The 19,443-nt window shown below is 42.8% G+C and overlaps 1 protein-coding gene across 4 annotated transcripts in view; it reads left to right on the forward strand.

Annotated features, from left to right (window-relative positions):
* lrrc42 (leucine rich repeat containing 42) overlaps positions 1–19,443 on the forward strand; it is a 41,006-nt gene that overhangs the window by 10,919 nt on the left and 10,644 nt on the right. For 3 of the 4 annotated variants that reach the window (XM_072274059.1, XM_072274060.1, XM_072274058.1), the window contains exons 3-6: positions 10,121–10,252; positions 13,497–13,615; positions 18,406–18,494; positions 19,159–19,272. In XM_072274059.1, coding sequence (XP_072130160.1) covers positions 10,121–10,252; positions 13,497–13,615; positions 18,406–18,494; positions 19,159–19,272 — 454 coding nt within the window. The remainder of the gene's footprint in view (positions 1–10,120; positions 10,253–13,496; positions 13,616–18,405; positions 18,495–19,158; positions 19,273–19,443) is intronic. The other variant, XM_072274061.1, reaches the window with a different exon arrangement.

Below are 19,443 nucleotides of genomic sequence, written 5' to 3' on the forward strand. Positions count from 1 at the left end.
TACTGTTTTTCTCAACTACCAGCATTCTTCAAACCCTCCCCAAAGTTCTTCCTTCCGTCCTGACGAAGGGCTTCGGCCCGAAACATGGACTAATCTTTTCAACTGATGCTGACTGACGTGCTGAGTTCCTCCAGTACATTGTGAGTGTTCCTTGGACAACAGCATTGGCAGATTATTTTGTAATGACATATAATATTTATTCAGTTCTTCCGCCTTTTTTTTGTCCCCATTTACTACCTCTCCAATATAATTTTCCAGCAGACCAATGTCCTTTCTCATCTCTCTTTCACTCTTTATATATCTGTAAAATCTTGTGGTGCCCTCTTTTATATTATTGGCTAGCTTACCTTCATAAGATCATAAGATATAGGAGAAGAATTAGACCATTTGGCCCATCGAGTCTGCTCTGCCATTTCATTATGGCTGATCCAATTTTAGAACATAGAACATAGAAAAGTACAGCACAGTACAGGCCCTTCGGCCCACAATGTTGTGCCGACCCTCAAACCCTGCCTCACATATAAGCCCCCACCTTAGATTCCTCCATATACCTGTCTAGTAGTCTTTTAAACTTCACTAGTGTATCTGCCTCCACCACTGACTCAGGCAGTGCATTCCACGCACCAACCACTCTCTGAGTAAAGAACCTTCCTCTAATATCCCCCTTGAACTTCCCACCCCTTACCTTAAAGCCATGTCCTCTTGTATTGACCAGTGGTGCCCTGGGGAAGAGGCGCTGACTATCCACTCTATCTATTCCTCTTATTATCTTGTACACCTCTATCATGTCTCCTCTCATCCTCCTTCTCTCCAAAGAGTAAAGCCCTAGCTCCCTTAATCTCTGATCATAATGCATACTTTCTAAACCAGGCAGCATCCTGGTAAATCTCCTCTGTACCCTTTCCAATGCTTCCATATTCTTCCTATAGTGAGGTGACCAGAACTGGACACAATACACCAAGTGTGGCCTAACCAGAGTTTTATAGAGCTGCATCATTACATCGCGACTCTTAAACTCTATCCCTTGACTTATGAAAGCTAACACCCCATAAGCTTTCTTAACTACCCTATCCATCTGTGAGGCAACTTTCAGGGATCTGTGGACATGTACCCCGAGATCCCTCTGCTCCTCCCCACTACCAAGTATCCTGCCATTTGCTTTGTACTCTGCCTTGGAGTTTGTCCTTCCAAAGTGTACCACCTCACACTTCTCCGGGTTGAACTCCATCTGCCACTTCTCAGCCCACTTCTGCATCCTATCAATGTCTCTCTGCAATCTTTGACAATCCTCTACACTATCTACAACACCGCCAACCTTTGTGTCGTCTGCAAACTTGCCAACCCACCCTTCTACCCCCACATCCAGGTCATTAATAAAAATCACGAAAAGTAGAGGTCCCAGAACAGATCCTTGTGGGACACCACTAGTCACAATCCTCCAATCTGAATGTATTCCCTCCACCACCACCCTCTGCCTTCTACAGGCAAGCCAATTGTGAATCCACCTGGCCAAATTTCCCTGAATCCCATGCCATCTAACTTTCTGAATAAGCCTACCATGTGGAACCTTGTCAAATGCCTTACTAAAATCCATATAGATCACATCCACTGCACTACCCTCATCTATATGCCTGGTCACCTCCTCAAAGAACTCTATCAGGCTTGTTAGACACGATCTGCCCTTCACAAAGCCATGCTGACTGTCCCTGATCAGACCATGATTCTCTAAATGCCTATAGATCCTATCTCTAAGAATCTTTTCCAACAGCTTTCCCACCACAAACGTAAGGCTCACTGGTCTATAATTACCCGGACTATTCCTACTACCTTTTTTGATCAAGGGAACAACATTCGCCTCCCTCCAATCCTCCGGTACCATTCCGAGGACAACGAGGACATAAAGATCCTAGCCAGAGGCTCAGCAATCTCTTCTCTCGCCTCGTGGAGCAGCCTGGGGAATATTCCGTCAGGCCCCGGGGACTTATCTGTCCTGATGTATTTTAACAACTCCAACACCTCCTCTCCCTTAATATCAGCATGCTCTAGAACATCAACCTCACTCATGTTGTCCTCACCATCATCAAGTTCCCTCTCATTGGTGAATACCGAAGAGAAGTATTCATTGAGGACCTCGCTCACTTCCACAGCCTCCAGGCACATCTTCCCACCTTTATCTCTAATCGGTCCTACCTTCACTCCTGTCATCCTTTTTTTCTTCACATAATTGAAGAATGCCTTGGGGTTTTCCTTTACTCGCCAAGGCCTTCTCATGCCCCCTTCTTGCTCTTCTCAGCCCCTTCTTAAGCTCCTTTCTTGCTTCCCTATATTCCTCAATAGACCCAGCTGATCCTTGCTTCCTAAACCTCATGTATGCTGCCTTCTTCCTCCTGACTAGATTTTCCACCTCACTTGTCACCCATGGTTCCTTCACCCTACCATTCTTTATCTTCCTCACCGGGACAAATTTATCCCTTAGATCCTGCAAGAGATCTCTAAACATCGACCACATGTCCATAGTACATTTCCCTGCAAAAACATCATCCCAATTCACACCCGCAAGTTCTAGCCTTATAGCCTCATAATTTGCCTTTCCCCAATGAAAAATTTTCTTGTTCTCTTTGATTCTATCCTTTTCCATGATAATTATAAAGGCCAGGGAGCGGTGGTCACTGTCCCCCAGATGCTCACCCACTGAGAGATCTGTGACCTGACCCGGTTCATTACCCAGTACTAGATCTAGTATGGCATTCCCCCTGGTTGGCCTGTCCGCATACTGTGACAAGAATCCGTCCTGGACACACTTAACAAATTCTGCCCCATCTGAACCCTTGGAACTAATCAGGTGCCAATCAATATTAGGGAAGTTAAAGTCACCCATGATAACAACCCTGTTATTTTGCACCTTTCCAAAATCTGCCTCCCAATCTGCTCCTCTGTATCTCTGCTGCTACCAGGGGGCCTATAGAATACCCCCAGTAGAGTAACTGCTCCCTTCCTGTTCCTGACTTCCACCCATATTGACTCAAAAGAGGATCCTGCTACATTACCCACCCTTTCTGTAGCTGTAATAGTATCCCTGACCAGTAACGCTACCCCTCCTCCCCTTTTTCCGCCCTCTCTATCCCTCTTAAAGCACTGAAATCCAGGAATATTGAGAATCCATTCCTGCACTGGTGCCAGCCAAGTCTCTGTAATGGCCACTACATCATAGTTCCATGTATGTATCCAAGCTCTCAGTTCATCACCTTTGTTCCTGATGCTTCTCGCATTGAAGTACACACATTTCAGCCCTTCTACCTTACTGTCTTTACACCGTTTATTCTGCTTCTCTTTCCTCAAAGCCTCTCTGTATGTTAGATCTGTCTTTACTCCATGCGCTTCTTTCACTGCTCTATCACTCTGGGTCCCATCCCCCTTGCAAATTAGTCTAAACCCTCCCGAACCATGCTAGCAAACCTACCTGCAAGGATATTGCTCCCCCTCAAGTTCAGGTGCAACCCATCCAATCTGTACAGGTCCCACCTTCCCCAGAAGAGATCCCAATGATCTAAAAATCTAAAACTCTGCTCCCTGCACCAACTCCTCAGCCACACATTCAACTGCCATCTCCTCCAATTCTTACCATCACTGTCACATAGCACTGGCAGCAATCCTGAGAACGCCACCCTTGAGGTCCTGTTCTGCAGCCTTCTGTCTAATTCTGGAAACTCACCCTTCAGGACCTCGTCCCTCTTCCTGCCTATGTCGTTGGTCCCAACATGTAATACGACTTCTGGTTGCTTTCCCTCTCGTACCAGGATGTCGTGCACCCGGTCAGAGACATCCCGGACCCTGGCACCCGGGAGGCAACAAACAATGCGGGTGTCCTTCTCACGTCCACAAAATCTCCTGTCTGCTCCCCTGACTATAGAGTCTCCAATGACGACAGCTCTCCTCTTCTCCGTCCCACCCTTCTGCACCACCCTTCTGCACCACAGGGTCAGACTCAGTGCCGGAGGCCCTGCCACCGTAGCTCACACCTGGTTGGTCGTCCCCGCCAACAGTATCCAGGACGGTAAACTTATTATTCAGGGGAATGGCTAGAGGGGTGCTCTGCACAACCTGTCTGCTCACCTTCGCTTTCCCCCCTCTGACTGTCACCCAACAACCTGCTTCCGACAGCCTAGGTGTGACTACCTCCCTGTAGCTCTCACCTATGACTGCCTCATTCTCTGTTATGAGTCGAAGGTCATCCAGCTGCTGCTCCAGATTCCTTACACGGTCTTCCAGATCGCCCAGCCGTATGCACTTCTGGCAGATGTGACTCTGCGGGAGAGGGGCGTTACCCCAAGACTGCCACATCTCACATGAGAGGCACATCACCGTCTCAGGGGACATTGTAAAAACTAACTGCGAGCTAGCTTGTCCTCCGCCTCTTCTCATCGAAGCCTCTCGAGTCAAAGCCTCAGAGCTCCACTCCTTCACTGGCTCACTCACACTCTGGCTGCTTTCCTCTCAGTCCCAATCTTGCCCCTCCCCCACCCCACCGGATCCCTTCATGCCCTGTTTAATTAAGAATCTATCAACATATATATATATATATATAAATATAAAGAATTGGCTTCCATAGCTGCCTGTGGCAGTGAATTCCACAAATTCACTGGCTAAAAAGTTCCTCCTCATTCTCCATTGTAAAAGGGCACCCCTCTATTCTGAGGCTGTGTTCTCTGGTCTTAAACACTCCCACCACAGGAAACATCCTCTCCACATCCACTCTGTCGAGGCCATTCAACACTTGCTAGGTTTCAATGAGGTCACCCCTCATTCTTCTGAATTCCAGTGAATGCAGGCCCAGAGCCATCAAGCGCTCTTCATATGACAAGCCATTCAATCCTGGAATCATTTCGCAAACTGCCTTTGAATCCTCTGTAGTTTCAGCGCATCCTTTCTACAAGCCCCATTTCCAGAAAAGTTGGGATATTTTCCAAAATGCAATAAAAACAAAAATCTGTAGTATGTTAATTCACGTGAACCTTTATTTAACTGACAAAAGTACAAAGAAAAGATTTTCAATAGTTTTACTGACCAACTTAATTGTATTTTGTAAACATACACAAATTTAAAATTTGATGGCTGCAACACACTCAACAAAAGTTGGGACAGAGGCATGTTTACCATTGTGTTACATCACCTTTCCTTTTAATAACACTTTTTAATCGTTTTGGAACTGAGGATACTAATTGTAGTAGATTTGCAATTGGAAATTTTGCCCATTCTTGCTTGATACAAGACTTCAGCTGCTCAACAGTCTGTGGTCTCCGTTGTCCGATTCTCCTCTTCATGATGCGCCATATATTTTCAATAGGAGATAGATCTGGACTGGCAGCAGGCCAGTCAAGCACACGCACTCTGCGTCTACAAAGCCACGCTGTTGTAGCCAGTGCAGAATGTGGTCTGGCATTGTCCTGCTGAAATAAGCATGGACGTCCCGGGAAGAGACGTCGCCTTGATAGCAACATATGTCTCTCTAAAATCCTAATATACGCCTCAGAGTCAATGGTACCTTCACATACATGCAACTCACCCATGCTGTGGGCACTGATGCACCCCCAGACCATCACAGTTGCTGGCTTTTGCACCTTTCGCTGATAACAATCTGGATGGTCGTTTTCATCTTTGGCACGGAGAACTCGGCGCCTGTTTTTTCCGAAAACTAGCTGAAATGTGGACTCATCTGACCACAGCACACGGTTCCACAGTCTTTCGGTCCATCTGAGATGAGCTCAGGCCCAGAGAACTCACCAGCGTTTCTGCATAGAGTTGATGTATGGCTTCCTCCTAGCATAATACAGTTTCAAGTTGCATTTCTGGATGCAGCGACGGACTGTGTTGAGTGACAATGGTTTTCCAAAGTACTTCCGAGCCCAGGTGGCTATAAGTGTCACAGTAGCATGACGGTTTCTTAGGCAGTGCCACCTGAGGCAGTGGTTTCCGACCTTGCCCTTTATGCACTGAGATGTCTCTGAATTCTCTGAATCTTTTCACAATATTATGTACTGTAGATGTTGAAAGACCTAAATTCTCTGCAATCTTGCATTGAGAAATGTTCCTTTTGAACTGACTAACAATTCTCTCACGAATTTTGGCACAAAGGGGTGAGTCACGACCTATCCTTGCTTGCAAAGACTGAGCCTTTGATGGACACTACTTTTATACCCAGTCATGATACCTCACCTGCTACCAATTAGCCTGCTTAATGTGGAGTCTTCCAGACCGATGTTACTTGAATATTCTGTGCACTTTTCAATCTTATTTTAACATTGTCCCAACTTTTGTTGTGTGTGTTGCAGCCATCAAATTCTAAATTTGTGTATATTTACAAAATACAATTAAGTTGGTCAGTAAAACTATTGACAATCTTTTCTTTGTACTTTGTACAGTTAAATAAAGGTTCACGTGAATTAACATATCACAGGTTTTTGTTTTTATTGCATTTTGGAAAATATCCCAACTTTTCTGGAAATGGGGTTTGTAAGATGAGGGACCCAAAACTGCTCTCAATACTCCAAAAGAGGCCTCACCAGTGCTTTATAAAGTCTCAACATTACATCCTTACTTTTATATTCTAGTCCTCTTGAAATGAATGCTAACATCGCACTTGCCTTCTGCACCACACTCAACCTGCAAATTAACCTTTAGGCAATCCTGCACAAGGACTCCCAAGTCCCTTAGCCTCTCAGTTTTTTGTATTGTCTCTCCATTTAGAAAATAGTCAACCATTTCTTCTGCCAAAGTGCATGGCTGTACACTTCCTGACACTGTATTCCATCTGCCACTTCTTTGCCCATTCTCCTATGTGTTTGTTGCCTCTCTATTTCCCCAAAACTACCTGGCCTTCCACCTTTTGTCGTATCATCTGCAAACTTTGCCACAGAGCCATCAATTCCATCATCCAAATCATTGACATATAATCTGAAAAGAATCTGTTCCAACACAGACCTGTGTGGAACACCACTAGCTGCCAACCAGAAAAGGCTCCTTTTATTCTCATTCTTTGCCTCCTGCCAATCAGCCACTGGTTAATGCAAGATAGAATCTTTCCTGTAATACCATGAGCTCGCTGCTTGTTAAGCAGCCTCATCTATGGCACTTTGACAAAGGCCTTCTGAAAATCCAAGTACACAACATCACCGAATCTCCTTTGTCTATCCTGCTTCTTATTTCTTCAGTGAATTCCAACAGATTTGTCAGGCAAGATTTTCCCTTGAGGAAGCCTTGCTGACTATGGCCTATTTTATCATGTGCCTCCAAGTATTCTTAACAATCGACTCCAACATCTTCCCAACCAGTGAGGTCAGACTAACTGGCCTATGGTTTCCTTTCTTCTGCCTCTCTCCATTCTTGAAGAGTGGAGTGACATTTGCAGTTTTCCAGTCTTCTGGAACCATTCCAGAACCTAGTGATTCTTGAAAGATCATTACTAATGCCTCCACAATCTCCTCAGCCATCTCATTCAGAACCTTGGGGAGTACATCATCTAGTTGAGGTGACTTGTCTACCTTCAGACCTTTCAGTTTCCCAAGAACCTTCTCCCTAGTAGTGGCAACGTCACACAGTTCATCCCCCCCGGCACCTGGAGCTTCCACCATACTGATGCAAAATACTTATTCAGTTCATCTGCCATTTCCTTATCCCCCATTACTCCCTCTCCGGCATCATTTTCCAGCAGTCTGATAGCCACTCTTAATGACCTTTTTTTGTTGCCTTCTGTTGGTATTTGAAAGTTTCCCAATCCTTTAACTTCCCACTATTTTTTGCTCTATTATATGCACTCTCTTTGGCTTTGATTTCCCTTGTTGTATTTCATCTTTTCTTTTCTAGTTATCTTCTGTTGGTTTTTAAATGCTTCCTAATCCTCTAGCTTCTAGCTAATTTTTGTATAATTTACAGCTTCTCTTTTGCTTTTATGCCCTGTTTGACTCCCTTATTAGCTATGGTTGCCTCATCGTTCCTTTAGAATCCTGCTTCTTTAGAGTTCAAAGTAAATTTATTCTCAAATCTTATTTTTTGTGGGCATACTCAATAAATCAACTGAATAATAACCATAACAAAATCAATGAATTACCACCCAACATGGGTATTCCACTAGAGTGCAGGAGATAACCACTGTGCAAATACAAAAAGGAAGAAATAATAATAGAAAACAAATGAACAATACATATTGAGAACATGAGATGAAGAGTCCTTGAAAATGAGTCCATAGTTTCTAGGAACATTTCAATGATGGGGCAAGTGAAGATATCCCCTTCGGTTCAAGAGCGTGGTGGTTGACAGGAGTAACTGTTCCTGAACCTGGTAGTGTGAGTCCTGAGACTCCTTTACCTTCTTCGTGATGGCAACAGCAAGAAGGGAGCACTCTTGGGTGGAAGGGTCCCCAATGACAGATGCTGCTTTCTTGAGACAGTGTTTCATGTGGATGTGCTCAATGGTGGGGAGGGCTTTACGCATGAGGGACTAGGCCGTATCCACTATTTTTAGTAGGATTTTCTGTGTGAGGCATTGGTGCTTCCATACCAGGCTGTGATACACACTCTCCACCACACACCTATAGAAGTTTGTCAAAGTTTTAGATGTCATGCTGAATCTTTGCAAACTCCTAGAGGCGCTGCTGTGCTTTCTTCATAATGGCACCTGCATGCTGGGCCCAGGACAGATCCTCCGAAATAATAACACTGAGGAATTTAAAATTGCTGACCCTCTCCACCTCTGATCCCCCGATGAGGACTGGCTCATGGACCTCTGCGTTTCTTCTCCTGAAGTCAATAATCAGCTCCTTGGTCTTGCTGACATTGAGAGGTTGTTGTTATGACACCACTCCGCCAGATTTTCAACCTCCCTTCAATCCCACATCTTCTGAGTTACTCCCAGAAACTCCAACCACTGCTGCTCTACTGTCATTCCTGCTAGAGTCTGCTTCCATCAACTTTGGCCAGCACCTCTCTCATGCCTTTAGTTCCTTAACTCAACTGTAATACTGATATATTTGCTCTCTCTCCACCTCAAAATTTCCGTCTCTTTTACATTATCCATTCTTTGCAAGCAGTTGAACTTACCATGTAGTTTAAAGCCCTATCCACAGCCCTAGTTTTGTGATTTAACAGCTCACTGATCCCAGCATGGTTCAGGAGGAGCCCGTACCATCCGAACTATTCCCTTTTATTCCCAATTCTGGTGCCATTTCCCCACAAATTCAAACCCGCTTCTCCCACACCAATCTATGGGCCCGATTTAGCTCACTGATCTTAGAAACGCTGTGTCAATTTGCATGTGGCATGGGTCAGTCCAGAGAATTCAGTGAACACTGGTTGATTGGGACACATCGGGACCAGTACCTTTTGACTCAAGTAGTTGAAGTTTCATGGAAATAGTAAAAAAGCTATTTTAATAAAACAAACTTGTTTAACTGAGTAACAAATTATGTATTTAAATGAAATACCGAACAAATTAAATCACAACCAATACTGGTGGTTGTCCATGGTGCCTGACTATGACAGGAAACTTGTGCGGAAGTGTTTTCAAAGTGGAAAGCTGTTGCACTGGGCCAGTTCCATTCTCTCTACCTCGGAAGCCTGCTTTTTGAATACAAACACACGTAACTGATGATACGGTGTAGTGTCTTCCGGCCACATAACATGCACATGACTGACACTAATTAGAAAACATTCGGCAACTCTCTTGCCCCGACTAAGTAGCATATTGTCCCAACTAAACAATTTTCTTGATTTGTTTTAGTTCTTTAAGTGTGGTCCCAAATAAGTGGCTGGCCCAGTTAACTGGAATCCACTATTAGCTTTTTGGCTCTGCATTTTAATTTAGTCCCTAGTTGCACCAGATAGACAACACAGCCTATGGGACACTCAATCCTATATTGGGTCTATTCCTCTAACTATACTATTGCAATTAAAATTTAATTCAAAGATGGTTGAGAAACTCTAATATTGAATCTGCATTGTAGCTGACTTCATGCTGATAATGGTCTTGGAGAGCTATAATCGGGGCCACTGATGTGATGCAGTTCTCTTGCATTACAGGACAGTTGCTATGATGACATTTTACAAAGTTGCCTTAATATTTCTTTCAGATTTATGTTGGTATCAGAAAAGTTAAAGGAAATCCAATCTTTTCGTGGTTTGAAGTGTCTGGATCTGTCAAGTTGTAAACTGGGCGATGACCATGAACTGTTAAGACACTTGACATCTGAATCCCTCGTGAGGTACAGTATGTATTAGTTGCATTCCCTATAAGAGATCACCAATTTCATGCAGAAGAAATCCTTAATTTTGTGTAGAGAATTTTATTCAGTCAGAGAAATATGACATGGAAACAGACCATTTGGCCCATCGAGTCCATACCAGCCATCAATCACCTAATTATACTAGGGATTCCCAACCTTGTTTATGCCATGGGGCTTTACCATTAACTGAGGGGTCCATGGACCCCAGGTTGGACACCTCTGTATTATACATTAATTCAGTCTTTTATTCTCTTATGGCTTTCAGTATTTGTGTTTTCCTGCATTATGGACCTTGTCACATCAGTCACAATTTCAAGGTAATCCCTTGGTTTCAAATTTTGTTCTACTTCTACTTGATCACCCAATCTATGGTGGGGCCTCGTATTTGTTGGTCCATCAAGTTCTTGGAACATTCCAATCAGTCCCATTCTTCCTTTTTGTTTCCTTGTAACCTATTCTCTCTCACATGCCAAATAAATGGACAAGTATTTATTTGGGGGAGGGTGAATTATGATGCTATTTGGCAGGAATTTAGCATAGTTTTGGAACAGATGTACTCACAGAAATGCACAGCTTTTGTGGAGAAATGTGGAGCTTGTTGAGAGAGCTCTTGCATAGTGTTCTGGATAAGTTTGTCTCATTGAGGCAGGGAAAGGATGGTAGGGTGAAGAAAGAAGCAAGGATCAGGCAGGGCTCTACAGTTATAAGGTAACATGGAAAGAGCTTAAGAATGAACTTGGGAGAGCTAAAAGGAGGCATGAGAAGTCCTAGGCAAGTAGGATTAAGGAAAAAATTTATATGAAGAACAGGAGGATGACTAGAGTCAAGATGTTGCTGGAGTCGGAGGAGGTAGGAAAGATCCTTAATGAATATTTTGTTTCAGTATTCACCAGTAAGGGGCCTTGATGAATGTGAGAATAATGTAAAACAGGCTGATATACTGGAACATATCAGTGTTAAGAAAAAGGTGTGCTGGAACTTTAGAAAAACATTAGGGTAGATAAGTTCCTGGGGGCCAGATGGGGTATGTATATCCCAGGTTCCTATGGGAAGCAATGGAAGAGGTTCTCTGCCTTTAGCTACAGGAGTAGTACCAGAGGATTGGTAGGTGGTAAATGTTAACCCTACATTCTAGAAAGGTAATAGAGATAATCCTGGGATTTATAGATCAGTGAGTCTTATGTCAGTGGTGGCAAAACTGTTTGAGAAATGTCTTAAAGACAGGGTTTACGAGCATTTGGAGAAGCATAGTCTGATTAGGGATAGTCAACATGGCTTTGTGAGTGGCAAGTTGATACCTCATGAGCCTGATTGAATTTGAGGAAATGACAAAATAAATTGAAGGTAGAACAGTAGATATGATGTATATAGATTTTAATAAGGCATTTGACAAGGTTCCCCATGGTAGACTCATTTAGAAAGTCAGGAGGCATGGAACCCAGGAAAACTTGGTTGTATTGGGGTGATATACTGCGTCCGGTGCTCCCGATGTGGCCTTCTATATATTGGCAAGACCCGCGCAGACTGGGAGACCGCTTTGTTGAACACCTACACTCTGTCCGCCAAAGAAAGCAGGATCTCCCAGTGGCCACACATTTTAATTCCACATCCCATTCCCATTCTGACATATCTATCCACGGCCTCCTCTACTGTAAAGATGAAGCCACACTCAGGTTGGAGGAACAACACCTTATATTCCATCTGGGTAGCCTCCAACCTGATGGCATGAACATTGACTTCTCTAACTTCCGCTAATGCCCCACCTCCCCCTCGTACCCCATCTGTTATTTATTTATTTATATACACACATTCTTTTTCTCTCTCTCCTTTTTCTCCTTCTGTCCCTCTGACTATACCCCTTGCCCATCCTCTGGGCCCCCCCCCCCTTGTCTTTCTCCCTGGGCCTCCTGTCCCATGATCCTCTCATATCCCTTTTGCCAATCACCTGTCCAGCTCTTGGCTCCATCCCTCCCTCTCCTGTCTTCTCCTATCATTTTGGATCTCCTCCTCCCCCTCCCACTTTCAAATCTCTTACTAACTCTTCCTTCAGTTAGTCCTGACAAAGGGTCTCGGCCTGAAACGTCAACTGTACCTCTTCCTAGAGATGCTGCCTGGCCTGCTGCGTTCACTAGCAACTTTGATATGTGTTGCTTGAATTTCCAGCATCTGCAAAATTCCTGTTGTTTGTGTTGGTATGGAATTGGCTTGTCCATAGAGGGCAGTGGGTGGTAGTAGATGGTGCATATTCTACCTAGAGGTTGGCAGTGGGTGGTAGTAGATGGTGCATAGTCTACCTAGAGGTTGGCAGTGGGTGGTAGTAGATGGTGCATTGTCTACCTAGAGGTTGGCAGTGGGTGGTAGTAGATGGTGCATAGTCTACCTAGAGGTTGGCAGTGGGTGGTAGTAGATGGTGCATAGTCTACCTAGAGGTTGGCAGTGGGTGGTAGTAGATGGTGCATAGTCTACCTAGAGGTTGGCAGTGGGTGGTAGTAGATGGTGCATAGTCTACCTAGAGGTTGGCAGTGGGTGGTAGTAGATGGTGCATAGTCTACCTAGAGGTTGGCAGTGGGTGGTAGTAGATGGTGCATAGTCTACCTAGAGGTTGGTGACTATTGTAGATCGGCAGAGATCTGTTCTGAGACCCCTACTCTTGTTGGTTCTATTAATGAGTTGGATAAGGGAATGGAAGTGTGGGTTAGTAAGTTTGCAGATGTCATGAAGGTCGGTACTGTTGCAGATAATGTAGCAGGTTATCGCAAGTTACAACAGGACATTGATAGGATATAGTGCTGGGCTGAGAAGTGGCAGATGGAGTTTAATCTAGAAAACGGGTTAATGACAGGATTCTTTGCAGTGTGGACTAACAGAGGGATCTTGGGGTCCACATCAATAGATCCCTCAAAATTGCTATGCAAGTTGATAGGGTGGTTAAAAGGCATTTGGTCTGTTGGCCTTCATTAGCCAGGGGATTCAGTTCAAGAGCTGCAATTTAATGTTGCAGCTCTATCAAACTCTGGTTAGACCATAACTCAAGGAACAGCTGATCCAGAATTTGCAAGCCTCACCTCACCCAACTCAATGATCCATTTGTTCGAAGTCTAATTGTAGGCCCTTCTTGGGGAGCAGGTCTTGTGTGTCTGAAGGTAATTAAATAGTTCTAACAGCAAAGTATGTTTTTCCCCTTCCACTTCTCCAAAGTTGAGCTTCACCCCATTTCTTCCAGTCTCGTCCTCTTGTACCTCAAAGATAATGGCCTGTCTGACTGTGGTCTGCAGAGAATGACAGCACCGGTCCGAGTGATGAGGAAGGGTTTAGGAAATTTGGAGGTGCTGGATCTGTCAGGTAAGTTTGTGGCCAGTCCACATAATTCTGATATACTGTACTTCTCGTCATCAAAATGAATTTAAAGAGACTTGAAGTGCAATGCCAAAACAGGGAAATAACCCATCAGATTTGCAGGATTTTGTAGAGATGGTACTGATGGTATCTCCCTAGTGCATTGAACTCCATGGGTCAGGAATATATAGGTTGGGGTGAGGGGGTGGGCAATTATCATTGCTTAGTATTATATCATGAGCTGTGTGCCAGCTGTCTGAATTCCTGATTTTCAGACAGTGCTTTGCCCAGATATCCAAAGGCTATCAATGGCAATGAATGTAATTTTCAAAGATTGCCTTTATTGTAGGTGACTCCCGAACTTGGGAAGTGGTACATGTTTTGCAGGATCTCGTTTTACCTGTGCTGTCAGGAAGCAGTTTTGTGTAGTAGAGCCTAGGTGGGTGGGGAAGTATTGGGTTGTTGGGGAACTTTGTTTTTAGCTGTTAAATGTAAGGGCAGTTCTTTCATATGCTTCACTGAAAGAATGGGTGATGACATAGAGTTCAGCCTGTGTACATTTACAGCTTGAAAAACAAAATCTGAAGTGACCTTGGTTCTGGAATGACGATTACTAGAGTTGAACGGTTTCCTATTTGTCCTGTGGCTCCACTCTGACAGACATCTTGTTGGAAGTGAGGAAAATTTGAGAGAACTGTGATGCTGATAGCATATGACACCAGTCTGCTTTGAGAATTGGGTCTATTGTGGACCAGTTAGTTAAGATCATAACTTTTACGAATTAAGCAAAGTGCACATGAATTTCGTGGTCACTTAGATTGGAGACTGATGCAGAAAAAGATTTTTGTGAGGTCGGCAGCTCCCAGGTATTGTGATTGAGGCTGCTCATGGTGAAGATCATGCTCAGTGTTTCTTTAGAGGATGAAATACATACTGTGACTTGGGGAGCCACTCTTCTCCACTGGGAGAACCCAGACTCCATATTGAGAAATGCAAGTTGCATGTGCCTGGATTTTTTGGTAATGTGAGATAGTACAGTAAGCATTGCACAACAAATTACCATACAGCTGTGACAGTGTGAGGTCCTGGTCCCGTGACAAGATGGTCCATGATGATCGGAGATTAGGCTCTACTGGACAGGTATAGACTCTGTATGTGCGTGTATTAAACTACAGGTACAAGAAAAAGTTTGTGAACCTTTTGCTATTGCCTAGTTTTTTGCATTTATTACTCGTAAACTGTGATCTGGTCTTCATCCAAGTCACAATAATAGACAAACACAATCTGTATACGGTTAAATCTCCGGTATACATTTTTAATCCACAATCTTACTAGTAAGCTAAGACTGGTTGATACAGTTGGTTCTATTTGCATGTGTCACAATATAAGGGAATTAATATACAGTGTCTATAAAAAGTATATCCCCTCCCCCCCCCGGAAAGTTTTCATATTTTATTGTTTTACAACAGCGAATCACAGTGGATTTAATTTGTTTTTTTTTATGCTGATCAACAGAAAAAGACTTCCATATCAAAGTAAAAACAGATTTCTACAAAGTGATCTAAAGTAATTACAAATAAAAAGCACAAAATCATTGATTGCATAAGTATTCACCCCTCCCCCTTTAATATGACACACCAAATCATCAATGGAGCAGCCAATTGGTTTTAGAAGTCACATAATTAGTTAAATGGAGATCTGTTTTTGAAGACCTGTGTGCAGTCAAGATATTTCAATTGATTGTAGTAAAAGTACACGTGCACCTGGAAGGTCGAACTGCTGGTGAGTCAGTATCCTGTCAAAAACTACACTGTGAAGATAAAAGAACACTCTGCATAAAGGTTATTAAAAAGCACAAGTATAGCGATGGATACAAGAAAATTTCTAAGTCACTGAATATCCCTTGATATTTCAATCATCAAAAAAGTAAAGAATACAGCACAGCTGTAAATATGCCTAGACAGGTTGTCCTCAAATACTGAGTGACTGTGCGAGAAGGGCACAAGTGAGGGAGGCCACCAAGAGACCTATGACAACTCTAGGGGCGTTACATGTTTCAATGGCTGAGATGAGAGAGACTGCACATACAAAAACTGTTGCTCAGGAGCTTCACCGGTTGCAGCTTTATGAGAGAGTGGCAAAGAAAAAACCACTGTTGGGGGGAAAAAACTCTCATGAAATCTCAGCTAGGGTTTGTCTGAAGTCAGCTGGAAGAAGGTTCTATGGTCTGACGAAACCAAAATTGAGCTTTTTGGCCTTCAGACTAAACACTACTTTTAAACATGGCACATCATCAAAAACACACCATCCCTACCATGAAGCATGGTGGTGACTGCATCATGCTGTGGGGAGGCTTCACTGCAGCAGGCCCTGGAAGGCTTGTGAAGGTAGAGGGTAAAATGAATGCAGCAAAATACGCGGAAGTTCTGGAGGAAAGCCCAATGCAGTCTGCAAGAGAACTGTGACTTGGGAGAAGATTTGTTTTCCAGCAAGACAATGACCCCAAGCATAAAGCCATACTTCACAGGAATGGCTTAAAAGCAACAAAGATAACGTCCTGCAGTGGCCAGGTCAAGAGTCCAGACCTCAATCCAATTGAGAATTTGTGGCTGGACTTGAAAAGGGCTGTTCACTCACGATCCCCATGCAATCTGATACAGCTTGAGCAGTTTTGTAAGGAGGAATTGGGGGCAGAAAATTGCGGTGTCCAGATGTGCAAACATGATAGAGACCTATCTACACAGACTGTAATTGCTGCCAAATTCTGAACTGAAGGGGGTGAATACTTAGGCAATCAATTATTTTGTGTTTTATATTTGTAATAATTTAGATCACTTTGTAGAGATCGGTTTTTATTTTGACACAAAAGAGTCTATTTCTGTTGATCAGTGTCAAAAAAAAAAGCCAAATTAAATCATTACTATTCAACGTTGTAAAGCATGAAAACTCCTGGGGGCTGGGGAGTGGCGAATATTTTTTATAGGCACTGTAGCATGAACTAATATTCCAGTTAAGCTGACTCTTTTTGGGAAATCCACAGTGATAATGAAATTCTGTGATGATTTCTGACCGGTGCAGAAATTACTTAATGGTGGCCATTGCCCAACATTGCAATAACTTGGGAAGTTGGTACCTTGAAGTTCATCCTTTGATATGCTGAAAAAGAAGCGGGTGACAAGCTACACTGAGCGGTTAACTGAGGACGGACGGTATGGAGATCACATAGGACATGAACTCCTTGGAGTGGTTGGAAAGTATGGCCTCTTTGTGTTGCAACATATTATATGTAAAAATATTAAATGTGGAAGTTGTTTCCGCACATGTGCTTCCACAAATATTAAACCATGTGTAAACTTATGGAATTGTTTAAACTTGGATGTGATAGCATGGTTGTGGATTAGCAATTGTAACTCATTTCCTACCATGATAAACAGTAGAGCCAACAATGTGGGAGTTTGGCATACTGTAAAAACACAAGTGTACATTGTCCTATAAGTGCAGCTAATGCTCATTTATGAAACGCAAGTGGTAACTTAAAAATGGCCACTAAGCGTCAGTAATCCATATCACAACCACATTGGGTGGTTTCCCCATCAATAACAGGAATATGCAATAATCTAGAATATTATCAGTTAACTTCAACAATGTGGCAGTTTTCCAGGACAAACCTCCCAATGCCACAGGTATTGATGCTGGGATTTTTGTTATTTATAGAAACAATTTAGATCAAAATGAGCATAGCATGGTTAGAAAGTAGATGGAATTGTAGACACTGAAGGAAGTTATTAAAAATTAATGGGAGATCTTGATCAGCTGGGTGAATGGTCTAAGAATAGGTGAGATGTGCGATGTTGCACTTTGGGAAATCAAACAAAGGTACGACTTGTGCAGTGAATGGTAGTACCATGGGAGTGTCGTGGAATGGGGACCAAAGAGTTACAGGTACATGGTTCTCATTAACTGGCATCACAAATGATGAAGAATCTGCTCGGCGTGCTGGCCTCCATTCAGAGATTGAGTGTAAGAGTTGGGGTGCTCTGTTGCGGTTATACTAGCCACTGGAAAGGCTGCACTTGGATCTCTGTGCACAGTTTTGGCCATCCTGTTACTGGAAGGGTATCATTGGAAAGACTTGACAGGAGATTTACAAGAATATTGACAGGATTTGAGTGCCTGAGTTAAAGACTGTATTCCTTGGAGTATTGGAGACTGGGGGGGGGGGGGGGGTCAATTGTCTAAGAGTGTTCAAAGTTATGAGGGCCACAGATGGGATGAATGCACACAGTTCATATCCCAGGGAAAGGAAACAAAAAAACTAGAAGGCATAGGCTTGAGATGAGAGGGAAAAGATTTAAAAGGGAACTGAGAAACAACTTCTTCACACAGAGTAGTGCATACATGGAACAAGCTGCCAGAGAAAGTAATTGAGGTAGGTACAATAATGATACAAAAATAATTTGGATAAGAACCTGGACAGGCGGGGTTTAGTGCGATGCAGGCAAATGTGACTGGCTTAGAGGAGCCTGGTTTGCATTATTCATTATTCTTCTGATTTTAAAAAAATGATTTAATATTGAAAGTGAAAGCTGACACTTGATATGTGTTTATTTTATCAGTTAAGGATTTCCAAAATAACTTCTTTATCTGGGGATGCTGCAAATTGCTAAATAGTTGAAATGATTGCTATTTACAAAGAAGATATGTAATCACAAAGCAGATATTTTTCAGAGTTATTGCAGTAAGAATCTTAATTAGAAACCAGTTATGACCTGCATCTTTTGGTTTCCTCTAAACAGGTAACCCTAAAATCAGCGGACGTGGTTTGCTGTATGTGTGTTGCTTTACAAAGTTGAGGTCATTGAATATCTCTGGGACTGGTGCTTCGGTGAGGATTTATAACTTTCACATTAATCTGACAGCTTTCATGATGGCATTCAAACCAAAACTGAACCTTTTCATACTCTATATTTGTGACAAGGTTTCTTACAGATTCCCTAGGTTTCATGAAACACGATATTCTCTATCCTGTACCTGTAATATTACAAAACACAGTGGATTGGCAACAAAGAACATATTTAAAACTGAATCAAGAACCTGAGCTGTAAATAATGGGCCAAATCTTCCTTGCCTCTCATTGGCTGCTCCTTATGTCCTACCTTGGGGGTCAGCTCATCCTTGTGCTCTGTGTCTGATCGATAATGAAGTACCACAGAAATAGAGGCATTCTATAAATAGTTACCTTCGTTTGTCTGGTTGTGATCTGGCACCAAAATCATTTCATGGTCAAAGTCAGTTGGGTCACATTTCTTCCCCATTCTGATGTTTGGTCTGAACAACAATTGAACCTCTTAACAATGTCTCCATGCTTTTATGCCACATAATTGGCTGATTAAATGTTTGCATTAATGAGCAAGTATATCTAATAAAGTGGCGACTGAGTGTATATTATCACAGTTGAGCAAAAGCATAGATAGGCCATCTTTTTTTCTCCATTTTGGAAAGTAAATAATTTAAACATTTCATTAGTTTTAACTTTATTTTTATATTAGCCCAATTGCTCATCAATCCAAATGATTCAGAGCAAGTTGTCACTGCTTCCTGCTGGAGAACCTCTGGAGGTGTTTGAGCATTCCTGCTGCAGGACAGAAGGCTGGGCAGAACAGGTACTGTGTGGTAGAAAATTTTCAATATTCTACATATGAGAAATATGAACTGCATTTAAATAATTTTAGGGACTACAGTGTTTTCAACATTCAAAGTAAATTTATTATCAAAGTGCATATATAAATGTACCCATAAACAACCCTGAGATTCATTTTCAAAAGTACAAGAAA

Source organism: Mobula birostris, chromosome 12 (genome assembly GCF_030028105.1).
Source record: "Mobula birostris isolate sMobBir1 chromosome 12, sMobBir1.hap1, whole genome shotgun sequence".
NCBI lineage: Eukaryota > Metazoa > Chordata > Chondrichthyes > Myliobatiformes > Myliobatidae > Mobula > Mobula birostris.